The following is a 17,218-nucleotide window of genomic DNA, read 5'->3' on the forward strand; positions in this document are numbered from 1 at the left end:
GCGCTCTTACGTCCGTAAAACTCGCCAGTGTGACGCCGGCCTTAGGCTGTTAACTGGTTCATGCAGCTTTACATGAACACCCGAGCCTTACACTATGGCTGGTCCCAATAACTAAAGCAATTGTTACCATCCACCTCTCGTGTCTCCCCTTTTCCTCATAGTTTGTAAGCTTGCGAGCAGGGCCCTCATTCCTCCTGGTATCTATTTTGAACTGTGATTTCTGTTATGCTGTAATGTCTATTGTCTGTACAAGTCCCCTCTATAAGTTGTAAAGCGCTGCGGAATATGTTGGCGCTATATAAATAAAAAAAAATTATTATTATTATATTATAAATGCCAGAAGGGCCTGTCTGGTCATGGGCTGCCTTGTCTGCTACAGTGTTAGCAGAATCTGTGTTCTCAGGACACCCATACTGCTAAGAGGTGTGACGGAGCACAAAGTCGCTGACTCTGTCACTTACCCCAGCAGGCCACGGGTGTCATCAGAAATATTGGTCTTGTAGTAAATCTTGCTTTCCTCCATCCAGGGTAATATTAGTAATATGTCCCATCTGGTTCATGGGGACAGGGACAACATGGGCCTGTGTGATTTCAAATGCCAGGACTGAATTTCAACCCCAGTCCGTACCTGCTGTGAGCGTTGCTCGGTGCTCGGTGTCTCTCCTGTCAGTGTCACACATCTGCCTCACTATTCACGGAAACACTATCTGCCCTGTAAATTACGACAATGGATCCGACATGCCTTCAAAGGGTTAAATCCAATGACGTCACTGATGTAAACAACCGCTGGTGCGTTGCCATGGCGACCTTCTGCGGTGCAGACGCCAGGTGGCGTTTCTTTAGTCGGATGTGCTCGGTAATCGGCTGTTGCTGCTTGTTTCCCCCAGGCTGCCCGAGCGACATGTTAGGCGGGGAGCGGGCGGCGGCTGTGTGTGCGCGGCGGGACTGAGAGAGACGAGGAGCCCGCGCTTACAGGACTAGTATGGGCTGTCACTGAGGGGAGAGAAGCTACAGCACGGGCCCCGGAGCCGCCACGGGGTTGCCGAGGACGTCAGTGACGGAGCTCAGGGCCGGGACAAGATGGCAGCAGCGGCCGCAGCGAGCTGAGCATGCAGAGGGGCCCCGCTCACTGCCTGACATGTCCGGCACAGCCCTGCACGCTGCACCTCCTCCTGCTCTATGAAGGTGAGCGCGAATGTTCGCCGCCATTGGGGGCCGGAGACTTATAGGGGAACTGCTGTACATGAGGTCTGTGAGCTGCCACCCAGACAGGACAGGAAGCAGGGGCGCCATACCTCCCCCCTGTGCCGGCGGAGCACCCCCCCCCCCCCCCGCCCTCCCCTGTGCCGGCGGAGCACCCCCCCCCCCCCGCCCTCCCCTGTGCCGGCGGAGCACCCCCCCCCCCCGCCCTCCCCTGTGCCGGCGGAGCACCCCCCCCCCGCCCTCCCCTGTGCCGGCGGAGCACCCCCCCCGCCCTCCCCTGTGCCGGCGGAGCACCCCCCCCGCCCTCCCCTGTGCCGGCGGAGCACCCCCCCCCGCCCTCCCCTGTGCCGGCGGAGCACCCCCCCCCCCGCCCTCCCCTGTGCCGGCGGAGCACCCCCCCCGCCCTCCCCTGTGCCGGCGGAGCACCCCCCCCCGCCCTCCCCTGTGCCGGCGGAGCACCCCCCCCCCCCGCCCTCCCCTGTGCCGGCGGAGCACCCCCCCGCCCTCCCCTGTGCCGGCGGAGCACCCCCCCCCCCCCCCGCCCTCCCCTGTGCCGGCGGAGCACCCCCCCCCCCCCGCCCTCCCCTGTGCCGTTTTTGCGGTTTGCGGACGACATCTTTATTATTTGGGACGGGGGCGAAGAGGTCTTTAATAGCTTTGTAAATTATCTAAATGAAAATGAGGATAACATGAAATTTACATCCATCTATGGAGGTAATGAAATAGATTTCTTAGACGTCAAATTAGAGATCCAGGAAGGCGTATTAATAACAAGTGTCCACAGAAAAAGTACGGCAACAAACAGTGTGCTGCACTATAATAGCGCCCACCCGGATCACACAAAGCGCAGTATTCCATTCAGTCAAATGGTTAGATTAAGGAAAATCAATAATAATAATGAGATCTGCAAAGAACAGATTCAGGATTTAAAGGCGCGCTTTAGGGAAAGAGGTTACCCGGAGCCTCTGCTTCAACAAGCTGAGGCACGAGTGTCTAGTTTATCTCAAGTAGATCTTCTAAAAAAGGGTAACAAAAGGAAAAACTATAAAAATAAGGGGTTAGAAAACCATAATAAAAATCAGAGATTTCCCTTTATTTTTAAGCATACTCCTGTAGATAGCTTAATTCATGCAGCGATCCGAAAAAACTGGCACATCCTCCAAAAGGATCCAGATTTTACAGCAGCGTCCCCATTATTTTCGTATAAACGATCAAAAAATATAGGAGATCTAGTGGTGAAAAATCGCATAGAAAATCGCAACTTAAATTGGATTGAAAAATCTGCTCCACCCGGCAATCACAAATGCGGAAATTGCAGTATGTGCGCTTTTCATATGACAGATAGTTTGTTAAAAATAGGCACACACCATCATATTGTGAAGGATTTTATAACTTGCAAGAGTAAATTTATCGTTTATGTTATATTCTGCCCCTGCAATCGTTTTTATATAGGGAAAACCATAAGACCCCTTATGGTGCGGTTTCGAGAGCACTATAATTCTATCCTTACGGGAAAAGGGAGAGTTCGTTTAGTCAAACACATACACGAATGTCATGGTGGTAACCCTAATGTATTGAAATTTGCGGGGCTAGAAATGGTTACCTTCCCAAAACAGGGAGGCGATCGCAGTAGATTACTCCTGCAAAGAGAAGCCAGGTGGATTTTAAAAACCAACGCGCAGGGCCCCTGGGGTCTCAATGAAAAAATTGACATGTCGGTTTTCATCTAGTGATTGTTTATCTTTATTGTGCAGTCCGAGTTTATTGTTGTTTTTAATGTATCACTGCATTTTTGCACTTAGAAGTAGAAAGTAAGATGTCTCAATCCTATAAAAGGATATGACATCACAAGCACAACACACATGGACCCGTAGAAGCGCAACAGCGTGAAACGGCCGTCGTCCGTCTCGTTCCTGCACAACCCCGCTCCCCTCGTAACGCCTAAAGCCTTTTATAATGCCACAACCTACAAAGGTTCGTTTTATTGAATAAAAGAGATGAAGAATTCACGGTGAGTGCTGCAATTTTCTTTCTTTCCACATACCTGTTTAGAAAAATAGTCCTACTTCTTTATCTTGGGGATCAGTTCCTGTTTTTTAGCTAGAAAATGGGCGCTTCGAACATGGCCCATGAATCTTGTTCAGATTTGTATATATTCTGTCTGTGTGGTTAACAGCACATTGACCGGGTGATAAGCTGTGTGCCAGTGCGCACAAGCAACGGTCATTGTGGAAAAACCAAAATCTTAGCATGCAGAAGTCTGGTCTGGTTTATGGCGTGGCCTAGCAGGTAGTAATGGTAGGCCACGTGTTGGCGAGCACAGTCACAGCTGTGTGCAGGTGGGAATATTTCGAGTTTTAGTACGACCATGTGAACCCAGCTTAAATATTATGTCATACATAGGCTCCGTGATCTGCTTATGGCCTGAACTATCACTACATAAGATTACTGTATCAGGACTGTTAGCTGTGCTTTTATGTGAAATGAGGATTTTTTTTTTTTAAATGTCAAGGAAATATTTATAGATTAATTTCATAATATCACAGAAAAAATATATATCAAAGTGCCCAAAAGAGACAAATAATTCACCGAATTACAGCACTATATATCAGATAATACTTATATAATAAAACATAACATTTATTGTATTTAAAGATAAAAACAACAATCACGACCTAAAAAACGTCCACTGTTTGGCTGTAAAAAAGATACAGGGTGCATGGAGTCCCTAATATCACACTGTCAAAGAGATAAGCATACTGAGACTAGCATTTTTATGCGCTGTGTTATTTAGGACACTGTTGTGTTGTGTTATTTAAGACATTGGGGATTTGATGTAAATTACTTGATTTGCATGTAGGGGCTTTGGTGTATTTACACTAAGTGCTGTACGCTCGGCCTGCCTCTTTATATATTTTTTGCCTATTGGCGGTCTTAGGGCTTACTAGGGCCAGACTACGAGAGCGGGGGCGCCATTTGCGACAACCCCCGCAGGCAGGTAGTGAGCATCTAGGCACAGTGTATTAGGTTATAGGCCGTTTGGGGTTATGTGCAATTATAGTGCGTGTCATTGAAAATTATTACAGCACTTTTGCACTTTATTATTACCCAGTGCCCCTTTTATGGGGTATATTATTTGTTTGTCTGTTTGATTGCTCTGCTGTTTGTCTATCTTCTCTCACTTGAGGGTGTTTTAGGGTGAGTTAGGGGAGCCTACGTTGAGCGGGGGCGCCATTGCGCAGGTTTTCATAGGGTGCCAACCTCCGCAGCAAGGTAGGGGCTAGACAGTGTGATATTAGGGACTCCATGCACCCTGTATCTTTTTTACAGCCAAACAGTGGACGTTTTTTAGGTCGTGATTGTTGTTTTTATCTTTAAATACAATAAATGTTATGTTTTATTATATAAGTATTATCTGATATATAGTGCTGTAATTCGGTGAATTATTAGATTAATTTCATAGTCTAATGGTAGATTTCAGCAACTTAAAGAATAAGGGGATGTATCCTCTGAGCTTTTAAAACAGAAGACTATTCAAGAAAACAGCTGTGTTTTTTTTGAAGGGTCTTCCTTTTGGCATCTTTTTTGGTCACTTAAACGACATCTGTGCCTCTGTCTTTGTTTTAATTGTATATATAAACTAGTGAGTGATTTCCAAGCTGAAGGAAGCCACCTGAAGAATGGCCAGGTCAACTCTTTTAGCTGTGTCCCTGCGTTCAAAGCCTGGGACTGATCATGTACACAGCAAGACGTTCTGGCCCCCCACCACATACGTTCATTCATTATCGCATTCTTAAAAGCGAACCTGTAATGTAAAATAATATTAACCTGCAGATCTAGGGTTAATCTGCAGGTTAATAGCATTCTGACACTGCACCGCTGCCACACTGAGAGCCCCTCTGCCGGGAGGAATTTCACTTTATTCCCCTGGCTGCCTCGCTCTTTTAGTCATAGGGGCGGTACCAGCACGGCTTCAGCCACGGCTCTGTGTCTAGAGAGTGGCTGCTGTAACTGCGCCCCCAGCACCGACTGACATCAGGGTCAGCATTAGGCCGGCGTCACACTGGCGAGTTTTACGGACGTAAGAGCGCAGAAACTACGTCCGTAAAACTCGCATTACATACAGCACAATGATTCTCAATGGGGCTGCTCCTATCAGCCGTATATTACGGTTCAGTATTATACGGCTTTCTACGGCCGTACAAAATCGCAGCATGCTGCGTTTGTCAGCGTATTGTGCAAATAATACGCCAATGAAAGTCTATGGGGGCGAGAAAAATACGGATTCCACACGGACCTGCAGTGTGACTTGCGAGAAATACGCAGCGCTGTTAGTGAAAAGTCGGTAATTCAATTGCCGGCTTTTTCCTTCTCCTTCACAAACCCGACATGATATGAGACATGGTTTACATACAGTAAACCATCTCATATCCCCATTTTTTTGCATATTCCACACTACTAATGTTAGTAGTGTGTATGTGCAAAATTTGTGCACTGTAGCTGCTAAAATAAAGGGTTAAATGGCGGAAAAAATTGGCGTGGGCTCCCGCGCAATTTTCTCCGCCAGAGTGGTAAAGCCAGTGACTGAGGGCAGATATTAATAGCCAGGAGAGGGTCCATGGTTATTGGCCCCCCCCCCCCCCGTGGCTACAAACATCTGCCCCCAGCCACCCCAGAAAAGGCACATCTGGAAGATGCGCCTATTCTGGCACTTGGCCACTCTCTTCCCACTCCCTGTAGCGGTGGGATATGGGGTAATGAAGGGTTAATGCCACCTTGCTATTGGAAGGTGACATTAAGCCAGATTAATAATGGAGAGGCGTCAATTATGACACCTATCAATTATTAATCCAATTGTAGGAAAGGGTTAAAACACACACACACATGATTAAAAAGGATTTTAATGAAATAAACACAGCGGTTGTTGTAATAATTTATTGTTCTCGCAATCCATTTGCAAACCCTCGCTTGGCAAAATAATAAACGCACAAGATACATACCTTCTGATGTCCGATCACTTCCCACGATGTAATCCATCTGAAGGGGTTAACTAATATTACAGGCAGGAGCCCTGCTAAATGCAGCGGTGCTCGTGTCTGTAATCCCCCGGCGAATGAATGAAATGTAGGTCATTGACCTACATTTCCTTCAGTCGCGGTGATGCGCCCCCTGGTGGATGTCCTCATATGACCTGGAGCGTGGGAAAAAGTTCCCAGGCTGCAGTTCATGAGAACATCCAGCAGGGGTGCATCACCGCGACTGAATGTAAGTATAGATCACTGCTTTCCTTTCAGCACCCGGGGATTACAGGCACGAGCGAGTGGTTTATCGCAGCTCGTGCCTGTAATATTAGTTAACCCCTTCAGATGGATTACTTCGTGGGACGTGATCTGACATCAGAAGGTATGTATCTTGTGCGTTAATTATTTTGCCAAGCGAGGGCCTGTAAATGGATTGCGAGAACAATAAATTATTACAACAACCGCTGTGTTTATTTCATTAAAATCCTTTTTAATCGTGTGTGTGTGTGTGTGTGTGTGTGTGTGTGTGTGTGTGTGTGTTTTTTAACCCTTTCCTACAATTGGATTAATAACACTGGTCAACAGCATTTTTGGTGCCAAAGATATTTCATCGAATTTAGGGTATTTTTGGGGTGCTGATTCTGAATATGTCATCAGTTTTGCCAGATTGGCTGAAGTTTTTGAGATTTTTGGTATCTTATTTATAGCACTTGTTGGTAAATGCGACGCATCATCTCATTAATTTCTTTGGATTAGTACTTGAACTGAGCAGTTCTCAATATAGTTTTGTGTTAATTAGTGTTCTAAAAGTTTGTTCATAGCTTGATTTTTGCACTAACTTTATGTTGTTGTCTGTTTTCCAGTGAAAAGCATGAACTCATCAAGAAGAAGTTGTCTTAACGATCCAGACTCATTCTGTTACATTTGTGGTGAATACACACTGCCAAAACATAGAAGAAACATAACAGACTTCGTAAAAAAAAGTGTATTTTGCCTATTTTGGGGTTATGCTTGGGGACCAAGACAAGTTTTGGGCACCACACATAGTGTGCAAAGCATGTATCGAATTATTACGAAAATGGAGCAAAGGACAAAGAAAAAGCTTCAAATTTGTTGTTCCAATGGTGTGGAGAGAGCCAAAAAATCATCATGATGACTGTTATTTATGGTAAACACAGGTACAGGCACATCTTCACAATGAGGGACAGGCCTTCTTGCAGATTCCATGTTACTCCCATTTTCGTTTCTTATGCTTATTGAATCCTTGCACTTGCACTGCACAGAAATAACAGTCATCATGATGATTTTTTGGCTCTCTCCACACCATTGGAACATCAAATTTGAAGCTTTTTCTTTGTCCTTTGCTCCATTTTCGTAATAATTCGATACATGCTTTGCACACTATGTGTGGTGCCCAAAACTTGTCTTGGTCCCCAAGCATAACCCCAAAATAGGCAAAATACACTTTTTTTACGAAGTCTGTTATGTTTCTTCTATGTTTTGGCAGTGTGTATTCACCACAAATGTAACAGAATGAGTCTGGATCGTTAAGACAACTTCTTCTTGATGAGTTCATGCTTTTCACTGGAAAACAGACAACAACATAAAGTTAGTGCAAAAATCAAGCTATGAACAAACTTTTAGAACACTAATTAACACAAAACTATATTGAGAACTGCTCAGTTCAAGTACTAATCCAAAGAAATTAATGAGATGATGCGTCGCATTTACCAACAAGTGCTATAAATAAGATACCAAAAATCTCAAAAACTTCAGCCAATCTGGCAAAACTGATGACATATTCAGAATCAGCACCCCAAAAATACCCCAAATTCATTAAAATATTTTGGACACCAGAAAAAATTTTTTTTTTTTGTTGACCTGTGTAATGGATAGGTGTCATAATTGATGCCTCTCCATTATTAATCTGGCTTAATGTCACCTTCCAATAGCAAGGTGGCATTAACCCTTCATTACCCCATATCCCACCGCTACAGGGAGTGGGAAGAGAGTGGCCAAGTGCCAGAATAGGCGCATCTTCCAGATGTGCCTTTTCTGGGGTGGCTGGGGGCAGATGTTTTTAGCCACGGGGGGGCCAATAACCATGGACCCTCTCCTGGCTATTAATATCTGCCCTCAGTCACTGGCTTTACCATTCTGGCGGAGAAAATTGCGCGGGAGCCCACGCCAATTTTTTCCGCCATTTAACCCTTTATTTCAGCAGCTACAGCGCTGAAATTTTGCACATACACACTAGTAACATCAGTAGTGTGGAATATGCAAAAAAAAAGGGGATATGAGATGGTTTACTGTGTGTAAACCATGTCTCATATCCTGTTGGGTTTGTGCAGGAGAAATGAAAAGCCGGCAATTGAATTACCGGCTGTTCACAGATATCGCGCTGAATGAAATCTAAATACAGAATATATATACATGTGTCTCAATGACATATATATATATATATACAGTGCCTACAAGTAGTATTCAACCCCCTGCAGATTTAGCAGGTTTAATAAGATGCAAATAAGTTAGAGCCTTCAAACAAGAGCAGGATTTATTAACAGATGCATAAATCTTACAAACCAAAAAGTTTTGTTGCTCAGTTAAATTTTTATAAATTTTAAACATAAAAGTGTGGGTCAATTATTATTCAATCCCTAGGTTTAATATTTTGTGGAATAACCTTTGTTTGCAATTACAGCTAATAATCGTCTTTTATAAGACCTGATCAGGCCGGCACAGGTCTCTGGAGTTATCTTGGCCCACTCCTCCATGCAGATCTTCTCCAAGTTATCTAGGTTCTTTGGGTGTCTCATGTGGACTTTAATCTTGAGCTCCTTCCACAAGTTTTCAATTGGGTTAAGGTCAGGAGACTGACTAGGCCACTGCAACACCTTGATTTTTTGCCTCTTGAACCAGGCCTTGGTTTTCTTGGCTGTGTGCTTTGGGTCGTTGTCTTGTTGGAAGATGAAATGACAACCCATCTTAAGATCCTTGATGGAGGAGCGGAGGTTCTTGGCCAAAATCTCCAGGTAGGCCGTGCTATCCATCTTCCCATGGAGCCCCACAGCATGATGCTGCACCACCATGCTTGACTGTAGGGATGGTATTCTTGGGGTCGTATGCAGTGCCATCCAGTCTCCAAACGTCACGTGTGTGGTTGGCACCAAAGATCTTGATCTTGATCTTGGTCTCATCAGACCAGAGAACCTTGAACCAGTCAGTCTCAGAGTCCTCCAAGTGATCATGAGCAAACTGTAGACGAGCCTTGACATGACGCTTTGAAAGTAAAGGTACCTTACAGGCTCGTCTGGAACGGAGACCATTGCGGTGGAGTACGTTACTTATGGTATTGACTGAAACCAATGTCCCCACTGCCATGAGATCTTCTCGGAGCTCCTTCCTTGTTGTCCTTGGGTTAGCCTTGACTCTTCGGACAAGCCTGGCCTCGGCACGGGAGGAAACTTTCAAAGGCTGTCCAGGCCGTGGAAGGTTAACAGTAGTTCCATAAGCCTTCCACTTCCGGATGATGCTCCCAACAGTGGAGACAGGTAGGCCCAACTCCTTGGAAAGGGTTTTGTACCCCTTGCCAGCCTTGTGACCCTCCACGATCTTGTCTCTGATGGCCTTGGAATGCTCCTTTGTCTTTCCCATGTTGACCATGTATGAGTGCTGTTCACAAGTTTGGGGAGGGTCTTAAATAGTCAGAAAAGGCTGGAAAAAGAGATAATTAATCCAAACATTTGAAGCTCATTGTTCTTTGTGCCTGAACTACTTCTTAATACTTTAGGGGAACCAAACAGAATTCTGGTGGGTTGAGGGGTTGAATAATAAATGACCCTCTGAAAAGACTTTTCACAATTTAAAAAAAAAATAAACAAAGAAATAACATTCTTTTTTGCTGCAGTGCATTTCACACTTCCAGGCTGATCTACAGTCCAAATGTCACAATACCAAGTTAATTCCAAATGTGTAAACCTGCTAAATCTGCAGGGGGTTGAATACTACTTGTAGGCACTGTATATATATACTGTATATATGTTTTAATGAACATTTGAGCACATAAATCCATTAGATGTCGGTTTTGCAAGCCTGCGCGAAAATCTCGCAGTACGGATGCCATACGGATTACATACGGAGGATGCCATGCGCAAAATACGCTGACACACCCTGACTACGGATCACTATTTTGGGAACGTTTCTCCGTATTACGGCCGTAGTACGGACGTATAATACGTGGCGTATTGTCTTACGCCAAGTGTGACGCCGGCCTTAGGGTCTGCTGTCAGTCTGGGCCGGGTGCATGGTTACAGCGGCCGCTCTCTATGCACAGAGCAGTGACCGAACGCTGTGGGGGGAATGAAGTTAGAGGTTGTCCACTACTTTTTATTGATGAGCTGTTATTGGTGTCAGTGGCCAGAAGTATTCCATCTTCTCATACTGGCCACCGCTGGGTACTACACATCTGCCTTCTATTGATTTGAATAGGAGTCGGATGTGCAATACTCTGCCGCGGCCACTATCAGAAGACGGCCAGCTCTGCAAGTGAGTACTTCCAACTGCCAACACCGATAGCAGCAGATCTGCGGGGGTGTCAGACCTCGCTTTATCAGACATTGATGACTTATAAGGATAGGTCGTCAGTGAAAAAGTAAAGGACAACTTCTTTAGTTTCCTCATGGCAGTGGGGCTTTCGGTGCAGGTGCCGCACGGTGTCAGAAAGCTATTAATTAACTACGTATGTGCAGGTTAATAGCCTTATTTTACATGCCTGTTTCCCTTTAAGCACATTTTTTAGCTGGAATTTAGGTGGCATCCACCTGAAAGATGTCATGTGCGCATATCCTTACGGGAAGTTTTCAAAGGGTCTCCTAAACCTGTGTAGTTTGATGTACTGTAGAATTGCCTTTTTTGGTCTCTTTTATCAGCCATGTGAGACTGACTTTGTTGGATTAAAAACAGGTATTCCAGGAAAATCCCTGCCTTCATGATCATTACTTTATCTCCTAACTCTCTAGTTCTGAGAATTTCGAAAAACGTTTGCAAATTTGTGTGATTATTAAGTACTACTACTTTTATAAGTTACCAAATTTAGGGCCCCTGCTCCTTTTAAGTGTGTGTTAAACAATTGATATAATTTTGTACTGAAATAATTTATCCAAACCAGGTCTGATTAAAGTGTTGTAGTGTGGCTGCTGATCTCTGCGCCCTAATTTAGGATTACTAGGTTTATTATTCTGGTTGTGATGATGGTGCATATATTCCATGCACATCACTGGAGCTGTGTCAACATGTTGTGACCGGGTGCGCTCATGGAGGGTGGGGACCAAGAGGGCGTGAATGAGGTGTCAGCACAGGACTGCTGAGCTCATCACATTCCTCAAACTTCCAGGGGCTCTGTTCAGACTCCCTAGTCCAGTAGCTGCCCCATATAGACAAGCACTCATGGGGTTTTCTGCTTCCATTTCCTACAGCCCTCCCCCATGACATCCTGTTACTCTTCACTTTGTATATCCCCTTTGTCATTGTGAGTTCTTGCTCTTCCTCCTTCATCTAAACACTTCCCATGTATTTGTGTTGCATAGAAAACAGAAATTTGTAAGAAACGTTTTTGGATGTGCGTAAAGCTTTTAGTAGCCTTTCCCCTTTCTTTGCATCTTACACAGATTTATCTTCTATACCTCACATGTTTAAAGTCAAACTTTGGACCCATACTCTGTAAATCCGACTGACACCCTCACATAAACACAAGCTAAACATAAACTTCAAGCACTTGTATTATACTTCACAAGATCAGAAGATAGGATCTTACAGACGGCAAAGGTTTTACAGCTTCTACGTTGGTTGATTCCTTTTTTTTCTTCTTTTTGGGACCTGGGAGGTTGTGAGAGGGTTAATGGCAGGAAAAGAAACCTGTAAATTCCCATTTTGGACATGGGATCTGGAAAATCAACAATTGTGAAATAAGGTGATTTTTGCTTTTGTTTTTTTTACTTTGGTCTGTAGAGGTTTTACTCCAAAAATGTATTTAGCATGTCAGTTATGCATTATTAGACTATATGTGTATGTATTGTACTTGTGTATACACACATGCTTCTATGGTATAACTTATATTTATGATGTTATGTTAACAAGAAGCATTCGTGAACACATCTAAGCCACTGATCTGGGTGTAAAAATGCCTGGCTGCAATTCTCATGTAACCAGAGTAAAAGACCTGCTGCTACCAAAAGGGCCTGTTACCAGGTCTAAAGTGGGCAGTTTATTCTCTGTTACCAAGTATTCATTTTATTGTTTTGTAACAAAGTAAGAAGGGCCACCAATGCCAATTTTTTTTTTTTTTAAACAAATATCACTGAAAGTGACTTAAGGCTACTTTCACACTAGCGTTAACTGCATTACGTCGCAAATGCGTCGTTTTGCCGAAAAAACGCATCCTGCAAAAGTGCTTGCAGGATGCATTTTTTCTGCATTGACTAACATTAGCGACGCATTTGCGACGCAATGACACACGTCGCAACCGTCCTGCGACGGTTGCGCCGTGCTGTGGCGGACCGTCGGGAGAAAAAAACGCTACATGTAACGTTTTTTGCTCTCGACGGTCCGCTTTTTCCGACCGCGCATGCGCGGCCGGAACTCCGCCGGAACTCCGCCCCCACCTCCCCGCACTTCCCCGCACCTCACAATGGGGCAGCGGATGCGCTGGAAAAATGCATCCGCTGCCCCCGTTGTGCGGCGGAGACCACGCTAGCGTCGGGAACGTCGGCCCGACGCACAGCGACGGGTTGTTCCCGACGCTAGTGTGAAAGTAGCCTAAGAGTTTTTAGATTTTGGAAATCCCCTGTCCACCAGCTGCAGTTTGATTTAAAAAAGAAGCAGGGCTCTACTCAACGTCCCTGGGTCCAGTACTGATTCTCTGCTGCTGCTCACAATGGCTGCTATTGTCTGCAACAATGACATCATGTTGACAGTCAATTATTGAATTCATGGGCTAATATCATCAAGTCAGACATAGCCATTGAGTTCACTTATTGGCTGCAGGGCTGGTGACGTGTCTGCAGCGCAGCAAACAATGACATACACCGACGGCAGTGTTGGAGACACCACACTGAAGCAAGGGACAGTAAGTAACGCTATTTAAAAAAAAAAAAAAATCTGCTGCCAGACAGCATTTTTCCAAAACCTGAAAACCTCTTTACGTGCCCACGATCAGTAATAGTAGTGTTTTCGACGCAGTTTAATTTATCTGAGTCCAAAACGCTGCGTTCTAATTACTGCACTTGTTCTTTTGCACAGTGGATTCATTGCATGTAAGATATTCTATGGTCTCTACTGCAGAGGTTGACATGCTGCGACTCGTATACCTGCACCGCGGGTTAGTTTACACAGCGGTAAATAGATTTATTTCTATAAACTTCATGCACTGTGCTTGTAATGTAGAATGTAGAGTTGTAGACCCAGCGCAAACGCGTGGCCTCCAAAACGCTACTATTTCGGATAGTAGTCACGTACCCTTTAGGACTGGAGATACATACCGTATATACTCGTGTATAAGCCGACCCGAGTATAAGCCAAGGCACGTAATTTTGCCACGAAAAACTGGGAAAATGTATTGACTCGAGTATAAGCCGGGTATGCATTGTCCCCTCATCCCTATCCTGGTATATATGGCCCCCTCATCCCCATTTTAGTATGCATGGGCCCCCTCACCCCCATTTTGGTATGCATGGGCCCCCTCACCCCCATCCTGGTATGCATGGGCCCCCTCATCCCCATCCTGGTATGCATGGGCCCCCTCATCCCCATCCTGGTATGCATGGCCCCCTCATCCCCATCCTGGTATGCATGGCCCCCTCATCCCCATCCTGGTATGCATGGCCCCCTCATCCCCATACTGGTATGCATGGCCCCCTCATCCCCATCCTGGTATGCACATGGCCCCCTCATCCCCATCCTGGTATGCATGGCCCCCTCATTCCCATCCTGGTATGCATGTCTCCCTCAGGGCAATCACTCTTTCACAGATGGCCATGTAGGTTTGGATTTCTTTTTCCCTTAAGGTCTCTTTCACACTTCCGTCTTTCTGCTTACGTCGCAATCCGTCGATTTTTGAAAATGCAGGATCCTGCATTTTCCCATAGACTTGTATTGCTGACCGATCGCGACGTATGGCCACACGTTGCGTCCATCGTGCACTGGATGCGTCGGGTTTTGGCGGCCCCTCATCACAGAAAAACGTTCAAGGGAACGTTTTTCTGTACGTCGCATCCAGTGTTTAAGACTGCGCATGCCCAGCAAGAAATATCGCTCTCATGACCTTTCCTGCTCGGCAACGCAGACGGAAGTGTGAAAGCAAGCACTTTCGTCGGTACATCGCGCCGACGCTTCATGACGGCCCCGTACCGACGGAAGTGTGAAAGAAGCCTAATAAAGACCTTCATTCCAAATCTGCATTTTGTGTTTGCTTGTGTTATCTTTGTCTAATATTTACATTGGTTTGGTGATCTGAAACATTTAAGTGTGACAAACATGCAAAATAACAGGAAATCAGGAAGGGGCAAACACTTTTGCACACAACTGTATTCCCAGCAAGTCACTTTGACATTGCAATGCATATGTTAATTTTTTTTTTGGCTGTTTCTAGCACTTTTTCAGGCTGGTCCCAGGAGGTATCTGCCGGAAAAAGACGTGTACATACCCTAAATCTGAGTTATGAAACTTGCATATCCTCTAGCTATCAATAAAGTCCAGTCAACCCAGCTACATTATATGTGGATGAAACCAACTTGTTCTGAAGTTGCAGAGCTGAGAAAACTTGTGAAACTGTAGACAGCTGTGCAAGGAGTGAGCCGCACTTACAGTCAGTGACAGGTGAGCGGTGAAGGCTGTAATCCTGGCCCGCCTTGCTCTGCTGCCAAATGGAATGTGCAGCTACAAAGAGGAGGATATTGTGAAAGAATCTTGGGAGTGGCGGAGCTCCGAATTACTGGCTTAATTACAGTTACAGAGTGCATTGTTTGGGTTGGTGTCAGTTCACGTACATGCAGGGGCAAAGTGGGGAATGCAGCATTTACTGTCTGTGGAAAGAAAATGTATACTTCCTAAGAAGTTTAATAAAAAAGAGACTGCTAATTAGACAGACGGGAGGACCCAAACTCTGCTTTTTTTTTTTTTTAAATACATCACATTATGCCCTTTTGTAGTACATTTACACAAGTAGATAATTGGCAAACGAGTGTTCCTAGGAACACTGGCCCCAGTTATCCACCAGTATAAACATTCCGGTGATCATGAGCAAAGGCCTCGTTTGTTGGGTGATGGGATTGTTTATACTGGCAAAAATGTTTTTTTTTTTTTTTTATTATCGTCACCATATTGCCCTGTCTAAACAGGGGATGTTCTGCCAATAACATGATACTGCCTGGGTACAGAACAAAAGGATGACTGGAAAATTGCCCACACGGAAAATTGCCAATTGCAGCATCACAAAGTTTCAGATCCATGATATTTGAGGTGCAAGGTGAAGAATGCCCACAGAAAATTGCCCACAGGCTGAATTATAGGTTAAATGGTCTGGAGGACAGGGGGATAGTATATGCATGTATACATGAGATGCTCTGCAGGGCAGAAGAATAACAAAGAATTATAGGTGAGATGCTCTGCAGGGCAAAAGAATAATATAGAATTATAGGTGAGATGCTCTGCAGGACAGAATAGCAAAGAGATATAGGTTAAAAGCTCTGCAGGACAGGGGGATATTATGCAGGTATACGTGAGATGCTCTGCAGGGCAGAAGAATAATATAGAATTATAGGTGAGAAGCTCTGCAGAACAGAATAGCAAAGAGATATAGGTTAAATGCTCTGCAGGGCAGGGGGATAGTATATGCATGTATACATGAGATGCTCTGCAGGGCAGAAGAATAATATCGAATTATAGGTGAGTTGCTCTGCAGGACAGAGAATAGCAAAGATCTATAGGTTAAATGCTCTGCAGGACAGGGGGATAGTATGCAGGTATATGTGAGATGCTCTGCAGAACAGAATAGTATAGAATTATAGGTGAGATGCTCTGCAGCACAGAAGAATGTCAGCGAAAATTGCCCACATAAAAAAACTACTGACAAGTTTATTAACCCCTTCACCCCCAAGGGTGGTTTGCACGTTAATGACCGGGCCAATTTTTACAATTCTGACCACTGTCCCTTTATGAGGTTATAACTCTGGAACGCTTCAATTGATCTTGGCGATTCTGACATTGTTTTCTCGTGACATATTGTACTTCATGATAGTGGTAAAATTTCTTCGATATAATTTGCGTTTATTTGTGAAAAAAACCGAATATTTGGCGAATATTTTGAAAATTTCGCAATTTTCCAACTTTGAATTTTTATGCCCTTAAATCACAGACATATGTCACGCAAAATACTTAATAAGTAACATTTCCCATATGTCTACTTTACATCAGCACAATTTTGGAACCAAAATTTTTTTTTGTGACGGAGTTATAAGGGTTAAAAGTTGACCAGCAATTTCTCATTTTTACAACATTTTTTTTAAGGGACCACATCTCATTTGAAGTCATTTTGAGGGGTCTATATGATAGAAAATACCCAAGTGTGACACCATTCTAAAAACTGCACCCCTCAAGGTACTCAAAACCACTTTCAAGAAGTTTATTAACCCTTCAGGTGTTACACAGGAATTTTTGGAATGTTTAAATAAAAATGAACATTTAACTTTTTTTCACAAAAAATTTATTTCAGCTCCAATTTGTTTTATTTTACCAAGGGTAACAGGAGAAAATAGACCCCAAAATTTCTTGTACAATTTGTCCTGAGTACGCTGATACCCCATATGTGGGGGTAAACCACTGTTTGGGCACACGGGAGAGCTCTGAAGGGAAGGAGCACTGTTTTCCTTTTTCAACGCAGAATTGGCTGGAATTCAGATCGCATGCCATGTCCCATTTGGAGAGCCCCTGATGTGCCTAAA

At 44.5% G+C, this 17,218-nt stretch overlaps 1 protein-coding gene and 1 long non-coding RNA gene across 3 annotated transcripts in view; one reads left to right on the top strand and one right to left on the bottom strand.

Annotated features, from left to right (window-relative positions):
- The window catches only part of LOC143806991 (uncharacterized), a 50,143-nt gene extending 49,391 nt beyond the window's left edge, over positions 1-752 (bottom strand). The window contains exon 1 of the long non-coding RNA XR_013221608.1: positions 629-752. This is a non-coding gene — a long non-coding RNA (uncharacterized LOC143806991). The remainder of the gene's footprint in view (positions 1-628) is intronic.
- Positions 753-850: 98 nt separating this feature from the next.
- The window catches only part of HIPK3 (homeodomain interacting protein kinase 3), a 339,043-nt gene continuing 322,675 nt past the window's right edge, over positions 851-17,218 (top strand). The window contains exon 1 of one of the 2 annotated variants that reach the window (XM_077288108.1): positions 851-1,185. In XM_077288108.1, coding sequence (XP_077144223.1) covers positions 1,110-1,185 — 76 coding nt within the window. In that variant the 5' untranslated portion in view covers positions 851-1,109. The remainder of the gene's footprint in view (positions 1,186-17,218) is intronic. The other variant, XM_077288109.1, reaches the window with a different exon arrangement.

Source organism: Ranitomeya variabilis, chromosome 2, assembly GCF_051348905.1.
Source record: "Ranitomeya variabilis isolate aRanVar5 chromosome 2, aRanVar5.hap1, whole genome shotgun sequence".
In the NCBI taxonomy this organism is placed as follows: domain Eukaryota; kingdom Metazoa; phylum Chordata; class Amphibia; order Anura; family Dendrobatidae; genus Ranitomeya; species Ranitomeya variabilis.